This window comes from Mauremys mutica, chromosome 5 (genome assembly GCF_020497125.1).
Source record: "Mauremys mutica isolate MM-2020 ecotype Southern chromosome 5, ASM2049712v1, whole genome shotgun sequence".
NCBI classification, from domain to species: domain Eukaryota; kingdom Metazoa; phylum Chordata; order Testudines; family Geoemydidae; genus Mauremys; species Mauremys mutica.
In genome coordinates this window covers 124,142,818-124,156,948 of record NC_059076.1, presented here as the reverse complement: position 1 = coordinate 124,156,948, position 14,131 = coordinate 124,142,818, and the positions used below count along the sequence as shown (strand labels likewise).

Genomic DNA, 14,131 nt, shown 5'->3' with positions numbered 1-14,131 from the left:
CAGCAGGAAGCCTCCAGGGACAATAGCCGTTTGTTAAAGTTGTATGTAGTGTTGAAGCCATGTCGGTCCCAGGATATTAGCAAGACTGGGGGAGGGAAGAGTGATGTAATATCTTTTACTGGACTAACTTCTGTTGGTGAGGGAGGCAAGCTTGTCTCTCTCTCACCAACAGGAGTTGGTCCAATAAAATATGTTACAGGTTTCAGAGGGGTAGCTGTGTTACTCTGTATCAGTAAAAACAATGTGGAGTCTTTGTAGCACCTTAGAGACTAACAAATTTATTTGGGCATAAGCTTTCATGGGCTGTAACTCAATTCATTGGATGCATGGAGTGAAAATACAGTAGGCAGGTATAAATATACAGCGCATGAAAAGATGGGAGTTGCCTTACTGAGTGGGGGGAGGGGTCAGTGCTAACGAGGCCAATTCAATCAGGGTCGATGTGGCCCATTCCCAACAGTTGGCAAGAAGGTGTGAGTATCAGAGGGAAAATTACTTTTTGTAGTGACTCAGACACTCCCAGTTTTTATTCAGGCTTAATTTGATGGTGTCAAGGAGAAGATCAAGAATGAGCTCTCAAAACTGGAGACTCTCATTAAAAAAACAACCTTCGACACAAAATTCCTCATGGCTGGACTTTACAAAAACTAAACAAGCCATTTACAACACACACTTTGCTTCTTTACAGAGGAAAAAGGACACTAAACTATCTAAATACCTACATGCCACAAGGGGCCACAACAGTGGTACCCTTAACTCACCCAACAATATTGTTAATCTATCCAGTTATACTCTTAGCCTGGCAGAAGAGTCTATCCTATCTTGGGGCCTCTCCTTCTGCCTCACCATCCCCATGAACATGATATAGTTCTGTGGTGACCTGGAATCCTACTTTCACTGTCTCCAACTCAAGGAATATTTCTACCACACCACTGAACAGCCCACTAACCCACAGAAACCTTCCTACCAACACTACAAGAAGAAGGATTCTGCATGGACTCCTCCTGATGGTCAAAACAACAGACTGGACTTCTACCTACAGTACTTCCACTGATGGATGGGCTGAAATTGTGGAAAAGCAGCATCACTTGCCCACGGAAGCTTATGCCCAAATAAATTTGTTAGTCTTTAAGGTGCCACAAGGACTCCTCGTTAAAATATATTAGTTCACCCATCTTGTCCCACCTGCTCAAGATAGCAGTTAGAAAATCATGCACTGGTAGTTACTGCCAACTCAAGAACAAGAGTTGTTAAAAGTCAATTGATCTGAACTTTTTTTTTTATAAACTTTGTCTGCTTTGGGTAAGAACTGATTCATTATCTTTTATCGGTATATATTATTGTTTCATCTGCCTTGAAATGGTAGCTGCAAGCACCATGCAGAGGATGATTAAGCAAGATCCAGGGGGTTTAGTCCCTGCAGTCAGAGGGAGCTGAGACAGAGCCGTGAATCAGAGGCATAGCGGCAGGTGGTAGCACAATGCACAATTGATTGCTGCCTGATGGGGTGGACTGAGTGAGAGGAATATCAAGGACGCAGGAAGGGAAGGAGGAAAAGAATCCATATGGAAAGAAGGGTCTGCCAAAGAGCAGCAGTCCTTGACACCGGTATTGGTTTAACTACATCAGTTTAAAAACACCTTTAGATTAACTGGTGCAACTTAGTGTGTAGATAAGGCCTTCAGTACATCACCACTATGGAAAAATACTATAACATTGGACCTGATTCTCTTCTTCCTTGTGCACTATGTCAGGGGTGAGAAGCCTTTTTTCTATCAGGGCCTATTGACCCACAGAAAAAAATAAATTACAAATAAAAAGCAAGGGTCTGATCCAAAACCTATGCCGTTGACTACCCTGGTCTTTGGATCAGACACTGTGATGCAGTTCTTGCCGTAAATCATCCCTACCATCCCCTGGTGTTGTTGTATGGCTCTTCTCTGAATTCCCCACGGTTTGTCAGTATACTTCTGGGGGGCCCAGAGCCAAGTGCAGGAAGCCCAGGAAGGTCGGGGGGGCTCCTCCCCAGAACTGGACAGAGAGGAGCTGTCCTCTCCCTGCTCCGGGGTAGGTGGCCCAGTGGCATAGCCAGGACAGGACAGTTGGATGGGCCCTGACTTCGGGTGGGTGGGCGGGCAATGACAGGGGGCGGCATTGGGGGGGCAGGATGGATTGGCGCCGCTTCTCCCCCGCCCCCTCCAGCTGGCCTTGTGGGGGCGATGGACCCAGGTGCACCAGCCCATTGGAGGTCCCCAGGCATGCACTCAGCTCTGAGAGGAAACGCCGCTCTCCAGCAGCAGTGGCTCCCATCCCACTGCCCCATGCCAGGCCTGGTTCCCCAAGCGGCAGGCCTACCCTTTCTGAGTATTCCTCTGCCACCGCTGGGCCGTTTGCTCACCCACCCTACTCCCAGTGGCGGATTAGCCACTGGGCCAAGGGGATGTGCCCAGGAGCCCCAGCCAATTGTGGGGCCCCCACACCCCCACCCACTCTGACCCCCTGCCCGGCGTTCCTGCTGGGGAACAGGGTCAGGGTGTGGGGGCTTGCCCCACTCAACCCACCTGGTGCTCCAGCCAGGGAGCAGGGTCAGGGCACAGGGGCTTGTGGGCGGGCACACCCCTGCCCCCCAACCCCCGCCCCTTGGCTGGAGTGCTAAACGGTCAGAGCAGGGCGAGCCCCCAACCCTGCTCCCTAGCTGGAGTGCCGGATGGTCAGAGCGAGGCGAGCCCCCAACTCTGCTCCCCGGCTGGAGCACCAGGTGGGCGGAGCGGGGCGAGCCCCTGGCCCCACTTCCTAGCTGGAGCGCCGGGTGGAGTGGGGTGAGCTCCCAACCCCACTGGAGAGCCGGGCAAGCCCCAGACCCCACTTCCCGGCTGGAGCGCCGGGCGGGGAGGGTTAGGCAGGGCCAGATGAAATTAATCAACGGGATGGATCTGGCCCATGGGCCGTAGGTTCCCCATGCCTGCCCTATGTGATGACATTTACACCTGTGCAAACTGTGTGTAAAATGTTACTGTGCTAACATGGTACTGTTTTACATCCAGATTGCACAGATGTAATGACACTATAAGATGCAAAGTAGTAGGGAATCAGACCTATTGATTCCACAGGGGAGGATCCTACATTTCCCTATATGCAAGGAGAATGATTTGCTAGACTGGCTAGGAGGAAACATATATTTCATTGCTGTAGAGCTAACAAAAAAGTATTCCACAAAAATTAGAATCACAAATAAAACAATATTATCCATACCCTAAGGTTTATTTCATTTTCATACCAGGCCTTTTGGGGCTGAATGGAGTGTCTGTGGTTTTCCAGAACTTGATGGACTAGGTTCTTCAGCCACCCAGCCAATATGCTATGCAGGGGTCGGCAGCCTTTCAGAAGTGGTGTGCCAAGTCTTCATTTATTCACTCTAATTTAAGGTTTCACGTGCCAGTAATACACTTTAACATTTTTAGAAGATCGCTTTCTATAAGTTTATAATATATAACAACTATTGTTGTATGTAAAGTAAATAAGGTTTTTAAAATGTTTAAGAAGCTTCATTTAAAATTAAATTAAAATGCAGAGCCCTCCGGACTGGTGGCCAGGACCCGGGCAGTGTGAGTGCCACTGAAAAATCAGCTTGTGTGCTGCCTTTGGCACCCGTGCCATAGGTTGCCTACCCCTGATGTAGTAGTATACAGCTAGGATGGGAGTCCCATCTGACTAAAGTGGAAAAGTCCTCAAGGCATTAAAGTAGGCTACCTGGACAGCTGATCCTTCCAGATGTATGATAGTTAATAATGAGACAAAATCCCTAGATACTTCCTGGCTAACTATAGGCCTGATGGGGCCATTTCCAAAGTGCAGGCCTCGCAAGATTTTTCCCCACTCGCTGTCAGTTCCGTCACTTTCATTTCTAAGGGTTGTGATGGAAAGGTCAAAGTTCAGATTTGGAATTTTTCCTGAAATCAGTGGCCCATAATGAACGAGAGTACCATATTTCAAGATTCTAGTTCAAAAGGCCATTGAAATAGTTAAAATTCTATAGAACGTCTGATGACCTTTTGGTGAACTCCAATAGGAAAGTGGAAGTTCAAATGTTGGATCTTCTTTTTTCCAGTATTCAGAGGCCCAGAATGTGTGAGTGTGCCAAATTTCAATCTTCTAGTTCAAAGGGAACAGGAAATTAATTGTGTCACAGTCATCTTTATTGTATAGCTAGGTTTACTAGACTATAATCATTGCTTTACAGTACCCAGTTTTTTTCCAGACACAAACTTGTGTCCCAGTATTATGATGTTTTAAAGGGCAGTAATTTGGAAACAAGGTCACACTGCATCACAACATCATATTACTGTGAACATGGGGTTGTTTTTCAGGTCCACAAAAAGATTTTAGGACTTATTAATATCTCACAAGGTATGGCTTCAGGACATAAGGTTGCTGCAACAAAACTGAAATGAACCTACAAATACTGGGGGGTGTATTAATTACAATTATAGTATAATACACAAGCAAAGTCTGCAGCAGTATTCTAAGAAAAACTGTGTAATCTCCATGTAAATATTGCATGTAACTCAAGTCTTCAGTTCATTAAATTTGAAAGAAGTATTCTCTTGTTAGTTTCTTAGATTCTTCTTCAATGTCTTGAATTTGAGTACATGGATAAAAGATGAATGGAGTCAGATATATGATTCTCTTTATGTAAAAGAGAACTGGATCGATCCATTGCTAGGGTAAGTACTAAATATTCAATATATTTGAAAGTTTAAAGGTGACATCATGGAAAAAGGTCCTCCTGAAAATTCAGTTTGCTTTAAAATATATTTCTTTGCAATTTGCTTTGTTTATAAAACCATATTGTCCAATCCTGCTCCTATTGTAGTCAATGTCAAAATTCTTATTGGCCTCATTGGGAACAGGGCAGACCCTTTAATTTATCCATAAGTGAGTTACTTAGCTCAAAGAAAAGTTCTCTCATAGATGTTACACACTAGTTCCCCAATCCAATAAAGTACAGAAAATGAAATCAGAACACATAATATTAAAATCAGATTGAAATCAAAGGGTCAAACAACTATCTTATAAAATTAGGCTTCGATCCAACAAAACTTTAAGCACATGACTAATCTCACTGACTTCAGTGAAACAACTCTCATGGTTGAGATTGCATACGTCTGTAAGTGCTTTGCTGGGTCAGGACTCTAGGGCTGTCTTCAAGTTCAACAACAGTTCTAACATGTAGACACAGGGCCAAACTCCGTTAGACTAAGCATATACCAGCTGTGTCTACTGATACAGAGTATAAACCATCATCTAACTCAATTGTTAAATTCAGTACAATTTAAAAAACCACTGTTTAGGTGGAGGCAAAGTAGTAAACACAGTGGTATAAATTCTGTCTTGAAATACACACACAATTCCAGTAAAGTCAGCGTGAGTTGCAGATGTGTGTGTGCTGGCAGAATTTGGCCCATTCCATCCCCAGTAATTCAAAACACAATGGCTGCTTCTAGTGACTTATAAATATTTTTAAATCTGTGATTAGAATTACATTAAGTGTAAGCCCACTGAGCCTGATTGTCATTTACACTCAGTGTAAAGGGCCCTTAAAATGGACATAAATTAAATTTACACCCTCTTTGAGGGCACTTCTTCCACTGTTAGAGTGCTGTAAAACACTTTAGAGTTTTATGAATATATGGGGCATTGTTTTTGTTAGTCCTTGTATCATCTTTTCTAAGTATTGGTCCCTCTTTTCGTACTGTAGAGCCTGAGCCTGTATCTTCTGCTGAGGCAAAATTCTCATCAGAATCAACAGGCACTTGGCCTGAATAAGGAGTGTAGGACTGGGCACATAAAGTAGAAATATCTAGTAGATATTATATAGCGACGAATACTCATGGCTCTGCTCTCCAGGGGCGGCAGAAGCTTCTTAAAAATGGGGGGGCGTCACTGGAACCCGAACCATGGCCCCGCCCCACACACACTGCCCCTTCCCCCCAAGGCACTGCCCTTGCTCCACCTTTCCCCCCAAATCCCTGCCCTGTCTCTTCCTCCAAGGCCCCACTCACTCTTCTCTGCCCCTTCCCCCTGCTTTCCCTTAGGACCGGTAAAAAGTAGGGGGCCTATGTCCTCCTAGCCACCCTGTTCCAGCGCCCTACTGCTCTCAATAAGTGTACATATCTCACATAGAAGTCATTGGGAGTTGCTCAAATGCATCCAACAGCCCTATTTGGCCATTAGTTTTGAAATTTGCATCAAAGGGTTGAAAGTGTAGCCATGAGTAATAAACTTGACAGCCTCAAATGTGTTGAATGTACTTCTGTTCACTGGGCCTGCTCCAGCTTCACTAAAGTTAGTGAAAAGAATCCTACTGACTTCAATGGCAGTTGGACTGCACGGTGGGCTAGATCCACAAAGGGACTTAGGTGCCTTGCCACCCAGTGGAATCCACAGCCCTGAGTTTGCTGCCCAGACGCCGTATACAGTGAATGGGTAGAGATAAGCATCTAAGAAGGGGATCCACAAAAGCCAGAACACTGAGGAGGGAGAATCCTAAGCTAGCTAATAGGAAAGGCTGAGGAGAGGGGTAGGTCATAAACCTCACACCTCAAAGAGACTTAGAACCCTCTGCTGGAGTTAGGCACCTACCACTGGACTATGGGATATTCTGGTGCAGGTTTTTCCTAATCTCTCCTGCTGCAGCTGTTTCCTGGTATATAAATAGTTAAATATGCATTGGGCCAGAGGAGGTGTGAGAATAATTCCACAGTCTAGTGGTTAGGGCACCATGTGGTGTGTGGTGGACCCAGGTACCAGTCCTCCTGTTTCAATGTAAATTAAATTATTTATACACAGTAGAACAGTTTAAACAGGAGAGACTAAGGAAGACCTACCCCAGAATACCTTCTAGACCAATGGCTAGTGCTTTCTCCTCCAAGATGCAGCAAGGGAGACTTAAGTTCATAAAAAAAGAAGAATGGTCATATTAGGTAGTGCATTGTTGTGCCAGAGTCACACATAGAGAGAAACCTCAATGGCGGGGGAATAGCTCAGTGGTTTGAGTATTGGCCTGCTAAACCCAGGGTTGTGAGTTCAATCCTTGAGGGGGCCATTTAGGGATCTAGGACAAAAATCTGTCCAGGGATTGGTCCTGCTTTGAGCAGGGGGTTGGACTAGATGACCTCCTGAGGTCCCTTCCAACCCTGATATTCTAGGTCAGACCTGTGGTTCAAGCTAGCTCAGTATCCTGTCTTCCAGCAGCAGCCAATGCAAGATGCTTCAGAGGGAAAGATCAGAGAAGGGCAATTATCAAGTGTTCCACCCCCTGTTGTCCAGTTCCAGATTCTAGCAGTCAGAGGTTTAGGGACACCCAGAATATGAGGTTATGTCCCTGACCATCTTGGCTAATAGTCATTGATGGACCTATCCTCCATTAACTTACCTAATTCTTTTTTTAACCAAGTTATACTTATTCATTTTATCCACACCAGTCATGATTTTAGAGACCTCTGTCATATCCCTCCTTAGTTTTCTCTTTTTTAAACTGAACAGTTGCAGTCTTTTTAATCTCTCCTCATATGGAAGCTGTTCCATATCCCTAATAATTTTTGTTGCTTGTCACTGTACTTTTTCCAATACATCCTGGGTTAGTTCTCTAACCATGGGCTAAAAGTTGGAGGGGGGGTACTTCTCTTGCAGCTCTTTTGTGTGGGTTTAGGCATGCTCAGAGCATGCCTACCAGATTGGGCCCTGCGGGGGAATGTGTAGTTTGAGGATCCCACTGTGGCTTAGGCATGAGATAGATGCCTGAGTGCTTAGATTGAGATGGCTGTGCACATGCTCACTGGCAGAAATTTAACAACTAGAGGACTTTAATGGTGAAAGTTTAGGCATCTACAGAATTAGGCATCAGATGAGTGGGGATTTGAGGATCTTAGTGGTGCTTAAATGTTGCATTTAGGTGCCTAAGACCTTTTGCAGAGCTAACCCTGACTCCCAGAAGTTACCCATTGGCATTACATCAGAATTATTGTACAAACGAAGGGACCTCAGGAGATTCTGAAGCTCCTTTTACATTCTCAGTGAGAGAGCTGAACTACATCATAAGGGGTGGAACCTCATTACACTACCCCTCTCTGATATGAAAATCTCAGTTATTCATTTACTCCCACCCTTTCTTTTGATGATGTGAGTGGCTGTAGACACATCAGAAGCCTATGTGCTCTTATGACAAAGGGGCTCTAAAACCAGAGAGAAAGAGGTGAAGATCACAGAAAAGTATTGGCTTCTGAAGAATTTGTGAGATCAAGAAGGCAAGGTCTCAGTTCAGAGATGTTGCTCTTTCGTTGCATTGTGACTGATGAGACTCTCAAAGTAATGCAGACCTTCAGTATTCAAGACCTGAGTGTTTATGTATGGGATAGTAATGTGTCTTATTTAAGTATTATGGATGAAATTACATTCATGTATTCCCCATTGAGTTTGGTGGGGTTTGCAGTAGTGTAATTGAGAACAGAATTTGGCTTTAGGTTTTGAATGTTTTAATTTTGATATACACAAAAATAATGCAAAACAAAAAAACCAAACCATGTTGGATGTCCCACCAGCTTCACTTTTTGTTTGAGGGATTCATTTGCTCAAGCAAAATTATTGATGTCCTTCCAATTTTTGATTAAATGAGATTGTGCTAGCGATACATTCGCTCTCCGTCAAATAATATGAACAATATTACTTAGACCATTGTCTGTGTTTGTTCCTTTCATCTGTACCTACTTTGTTTATAATAACTACCTCTCTGACTTGCTGTCTGACACTGTTATAAAATGAACTTGCAATGTGCTTGTTTAGTCAGCACAAATTACGGTTGTTTCACCTCAGATAAACAGTTTTATTAGAAATAGATTAGCTTTTGTTCAAGAAGCGAAGTAACATTTTTTGAGTGCCACAGTTTGTGCCACTAATCATTGGTACAAAACAATTGATCAACTGGTATAAACAGAAGAGCCAAAGTATTATCAAATCTGCATCATTGCCAATCTCAGACACTGCATTATTATGAATTTGTATAAGAAAAAATGAAAATAAGATTTAAATGTATTTTTTTAAAGATGGCAGCCAAAAATAGAACAACTGATGAAGCAACTTGCTGACAAATTAGCTAATCGTGTTACCACTGTAAAGACTTCGACGGTCACAAAGCCAAAGGAATTTGATTTGACCACTCCTAAGCCACGAGCCATACTAATACCTGAGCCAATACCGTTACAGGAGAAGCATCAACCTGTGAGTGGTTTTTATTCTTTGGACAACATTAAGTCATATGTGTTCTGTACTCAACCATACTATATGGTTAACAGTCTCTTCGTTGAAGTTATTTGAATCTAAAATAATTGAAGAAAAGCTACCAACACTGATGGAATAACAAGAAACACTTTGGTGTTCTGAGTTGAAGGCTAAATTTGTAGAAAATAATTCATAATGTCTTTAATCGATGTAATTGGTATTTTCTAAGCATATCATAGATACTCTTCTATAGCAAGGGAAGGAGAGGGTAGCAAAAAGGTGGCTCCTACAATTGTTTGGAAGATAGAAAAAACCCAATGAAGCAACAGTTTATTCCTTGCCCCTTGAATGTGTAACCTAACAGGTTGCTGCCGGCCCATTTAATGTGTAGATTATTCTGCTTTGGAGATCTACAGGTGCATATGGAAATAAACCCTCAAACTGTAACTTTTCTAAAAATATATGGGTGTGATCCTGCTCCCCATCAAAGTAAATGGCAAAGCTCCCAGCAATTTCAATGTAGGCATAACCAACCCTGATTTGCAGATCACCCTTGAGGATGGAGTTTCATTGCCTGTTATATATCAGAGGGGTAGCCGTGTTAGTCTGGATCTGTAAAAGCGGCAAAGAGTCCGCTGGCACCTTATAGACTAACAAACGTATTGGAGCATGAGCTTTCGTGGGTGAATACCCACTTTGTCGGACTTGCTCACGCTCCAATACGTTTGTTAGTCTATAAGGTGCCACAGAACTCTTTGCCGCCATTGCCTGTTATGTGGGTTTGTGGTGTACCTTAATGTTAATGGTTAGCATTTAATATGTATTGCTCACATGTTAATGAGTGCAGAGGTTCTCTTGAAGGCCTGACTCTGTTTGTCTTTCTAACTTAAGCAGTCATATTGGGTAATATTCTAATTTAGATCACACTGGTGTAATTCTGGAGTGACACAATGGACTTCAGTAGGGGTTTTTGGTTAAAGTAAACAGGATTTGGGCTAAGGTTGCTATGATTCACTGAATAAAGACTCCATGGTTGTTTATATTTAGTTTAATAGGCAACTGAGTTTAGGGCTATAGCTCTGGGCATTTTCTATAACCTTTTATTAGCACATTAGGTTCTTAATAATACAAATGTTGAATGCTTACAAAAATCATTTTGCATCTTTGGGTAATAGTGCAATTTCATGGTAGCACATTGTAGAATTAATGGGATTTCACATTGAAACAACCAAATACACGGTTCTGAAAATTTTTATTTTTTTAATCACTTACTCAGTGTAGGAATGAATCATGTTATTGTCATCTTTATACTGTAGTCTTCCTGAGAATAATTTTGCATTAACTCACACATATGTATTGAAGTTCATTTGTGGTGCAAGGATTATATTGGATTTTATTTAAATTCAGATTGAGTCTGCCAAATTTGTTTAAGTGCTCATGAAAGGGAGAATCTAATATCATTTTCACAGTATGAGCAGACACTGTGCTAACTTCTGGACATAACTCTGCAAATGAGCTTTGATTCTAACCTGTAACCCCATTGTCACTACCACTAGTTCAGATCCTGGAGCCCTCCAAAACAGAGAGTGATAATCATGTTGAATTGTCTGTTAGTTTCTAGTGTCTAGAGTCCTCTTAAAACCTAGGTTGAGACCATGATATTTCTTTTGAAGTTCCAACAAATTTGGGTGGTCCCTCACAGCCAGCCCCGATTGCATGGTGTGGGCTAGGAAGATGGGCCCACACCCTTGGAATTGGTTAGTATGTGGTGGGTGGCTGTGCGTTAAAGGGTGGCCCAGGCAGAAATAGGCCTCTTCTTACTTCACTCTGTATACTGCTGCCAATCAAATAGTGACCTCATGGACAAAGCTTTATAATTTCTTGTCTCCCTCCTCATTTACACACCCCTAGCCATTTGCAGACACGGCTTTCTTCAAAGAAAGACTAGTGGTTTAGGTTGGGATTTTAAGAGGAACAGAAGGGAGCTAGGTGCTCAACTCCCATTAACATGCAATGGTATTTAGACACCTAAATCCCCTAGGCTTCTTTGAAAATCCCAGCCATGATTTATAGTGTAATCTAATCCATTCCTTTAATATTAATACTATTTGTGATGAAATTATTACACAGCATTATTTTTACTATTTGTGATGAAATTATCACACAGCATTATTTTAGGTTTGTCTAGAATTAAAACGTACACATTGAAATGCATTAGGCCCCATTCAGCCCAGATAAAAGTTCTTGTAATTCCATTGGAGTTGTACATGTCAGGACCAGGGCCATATTTAGCCCACTCTTTATATGTTTCCTTGACCTTGTCCCTTTAACTCTGTTTTTTCTTAAAAATAATAACAAAATTAACAAACCCACTTGGCTAACATACAAGGTTTTATTTGGTAATATATTGATAATGTAATACTTAAACTCTATAATCTTGTTAGGTGTCAAAATAGAAGCTCTTCATACAATATACATAAAATTACCACTATCCTTGTCCATCTCATAACAATAATTTTTAAGGAAATACAAGAATGGTCACTGCCAAAGCTGAGAAGTGTTTACTCGCTAGGTATAGTTTGTATTCCCTTCCCCTCTTGCTCCCCCGCTCCTAGTTTATGTTCTCCAGGTATTGTGACATTGCCTCATTTCCATCCGATATAAAACATTACTACTTGTGCGTATAATTTTGAGTGGTTAAATAAAATTCAGTTGATACCTTACAAATCATTTGTCCAGTTAATCATTTGTCCCTTAATATTTAGGGCCACACTGTGCCTTTAAGGCACTGGGGCTGGCTCCAGCTTTTTTGCCACCCCAAGCGGCAAAGAAGAAAAAAAAAAAAAGATTGAGCTGCTGCCAAAGTGCCGCCGAAGAAGAAGGGGAGTGAAGGACCCGCCGCTAAATTGCAGCCGAAGACCCGGACGTGCCACCCCAATAACGGACAAAGTGCCGCCCCTTTCTATTGGCCACCCCAGGCACCTGCTTCCTTTGTTGGTGCCTGGAGCCGGCCCTGAAGGCACTGGTCTGTGTTGTGGGTAGTACAGAGTTACACAACCACTAGAGAAGCTTTGAGAGAGATTGTGCCTCCAGGAGCACACCTATTACATAACCCATTAGAAGGCTACATCATGCTGCTCCTCTCTGCCTTCATGCATTTGGTCAGCAATTCTGGCCAGAGCAGAGAGGGGACATGGCCCAGTCTCTTCCACCTCTCCCACAGAAGTCCTCAGAGGCCAACCCATACCAGACATGCCCTTTCCTTATATCCTTTGCTGGGTCATGTGTCAGACAGGTAAACCTTAACCCTTTCCTGGATGTTTTACTGTCCCACATTCCAAGACCTGAGTGCCTCTCTAAACCTGTGAATGCTGCTGTGAGGACCCTCTACTCCCTCCACCCCCAAGCAATTCTGTACCCACAACTGGCAACCTCTATCTAGAAGTATAGTGGAGCAAGAAGTATGTAGGAGAGGACAGCTGGCCTGATTCTCCCTCAGGCAACTTCTGGTTGATCTTCCCCTTTTCACTTTGTGAGCACAAAATTTCTTTCTCCTTTGGCTTTCGCCTGGCAAAGATGGACTTTTAAAAAAAAACTGAGTTAACAGCTCCTTTGGCTGACAGCACCTGGGACAGGGTTGACAAGGCCTAGACAGCCCCAGCCGAATAGCGATGCTTGGTGGATATTTATCCCTTTTATACATTCAACCCCTAAAACTTTACCGTTCATTTTATGGCACTAACAGAAAAGAAATCACTACTTTTAAAATAACTACTGTATTTTTGCATTAGGGATAAATATCCCCCCCCCCCCCACACACACACGCACGCTAAGATTTATTGTTTGAAACATTCAGTCTTTCATACTCTATATTACAGAAATTTCTGCCTTTTAATATAGATTCCTCGGAGCACCTACAAACCTCCAAAGGAAAAACAGCACCTGCAGGAAATCAAGTATAGAAATCGCCGAAGAGCAGAGGTAAGTGTAGCATGATTTTATTGTTAATCCCCCCTCTCCTGCATCTGTTTGTTCTTTGATGTAAATTACAGTTTTCACAGCTTTAGGGCTCTATCCAATGCAAAAATGCTTCTGCGGCTGCTGGCCCACAGATCCTGTCTTTGAGCAATGAAGGCTGCTTCCTCTATCCCTTTCCCCCACCCTTTGTCTGTCCTGTCTATTTTATTGTAAGTTCTTCAGGGCAGAGACCATCTTCTACTCACTATTTGTTGCAACACAAATAATAGCAGTACGGTTACAAGGGTAGTGCTTATGGAAGCAGCCATGTGATGTTGTCCTAATGTAGCCAGTCAGGATTGCTCCATTTACATTCTCGTTCTTACATCAGTGCCCAGTGCCATTCTGCTCCCCCCTCCATCTGCACTGACCCTATGGACTGGAGATAGCCCAGTGAAGGCTCTCGCCTCCCCCATGCCTGGCTCCTGCTCCACAGAGGGACTATGGAGACAGTTTCTCTCCTACTGTGTTGAGTAGTTTGAGGGGCATTCCCCACTGCTTCTCCACTACTCCTCAAGGAGAGGACACGAAGGAATTTGCACCCCACTGCTTCTGCTCTGCCCTACTATAATGAGGTATTAGTGGCCTTTCCTACACCCCATTGCATCTACTGCTTCACCTGACTCCAGGGATAAGAGGTCAGGGTGCATGGCTGGGGTATTCCTCCAAGCCCTGCTTGTTCTCTCTGGCCATGTGGAGGGGGGCACTGGGGAACTTCCCCAGCTCTGTGGAACCCTACAGAGATCCAGGAGAGGCTGCTCCTTTGCTCGCCTAGGACGCACGGATAGTCAATGTGTGCTATTAACCATTAAGGGCTTTAAAAATTTAACATAATTTC

General features: G+C 43.3%; 1 protein-coding gene across 4 annotated transcripts in view; it reads left to right on the top strand.

Moving 5' to 3' along the window:
• CFAP99 (cilia and flagella associated protein 99) overlaps positions 1 to 14,131 on the top strand; it is a 96,403-nt gene that overhangs the window by 32,978 nt on the left and 49,294 nt on the right. For all 4 annotated transcript variants that reach the window (XM_045018922.1, XM_045018921.1, XM_045018923.1 and 1 more), the window contains 3 exons: positions 4,612 to 4,724; positions 9,102 to 9,276; positions 13,177 to 13,257. In XM_045018922.1, the coding sequence (XP_044874857.1) occupies positions 4,612 to 4,724; positions 9,102 to 9,276; positions 13,177 to 13,257 (369 nt within the window). The remainder of the gene's footprint in view (positions 1 to 4,611; positions 4,725 to 9,101; positions 9,277 to 13,176; positions 13,258 to 14,131) is intronic.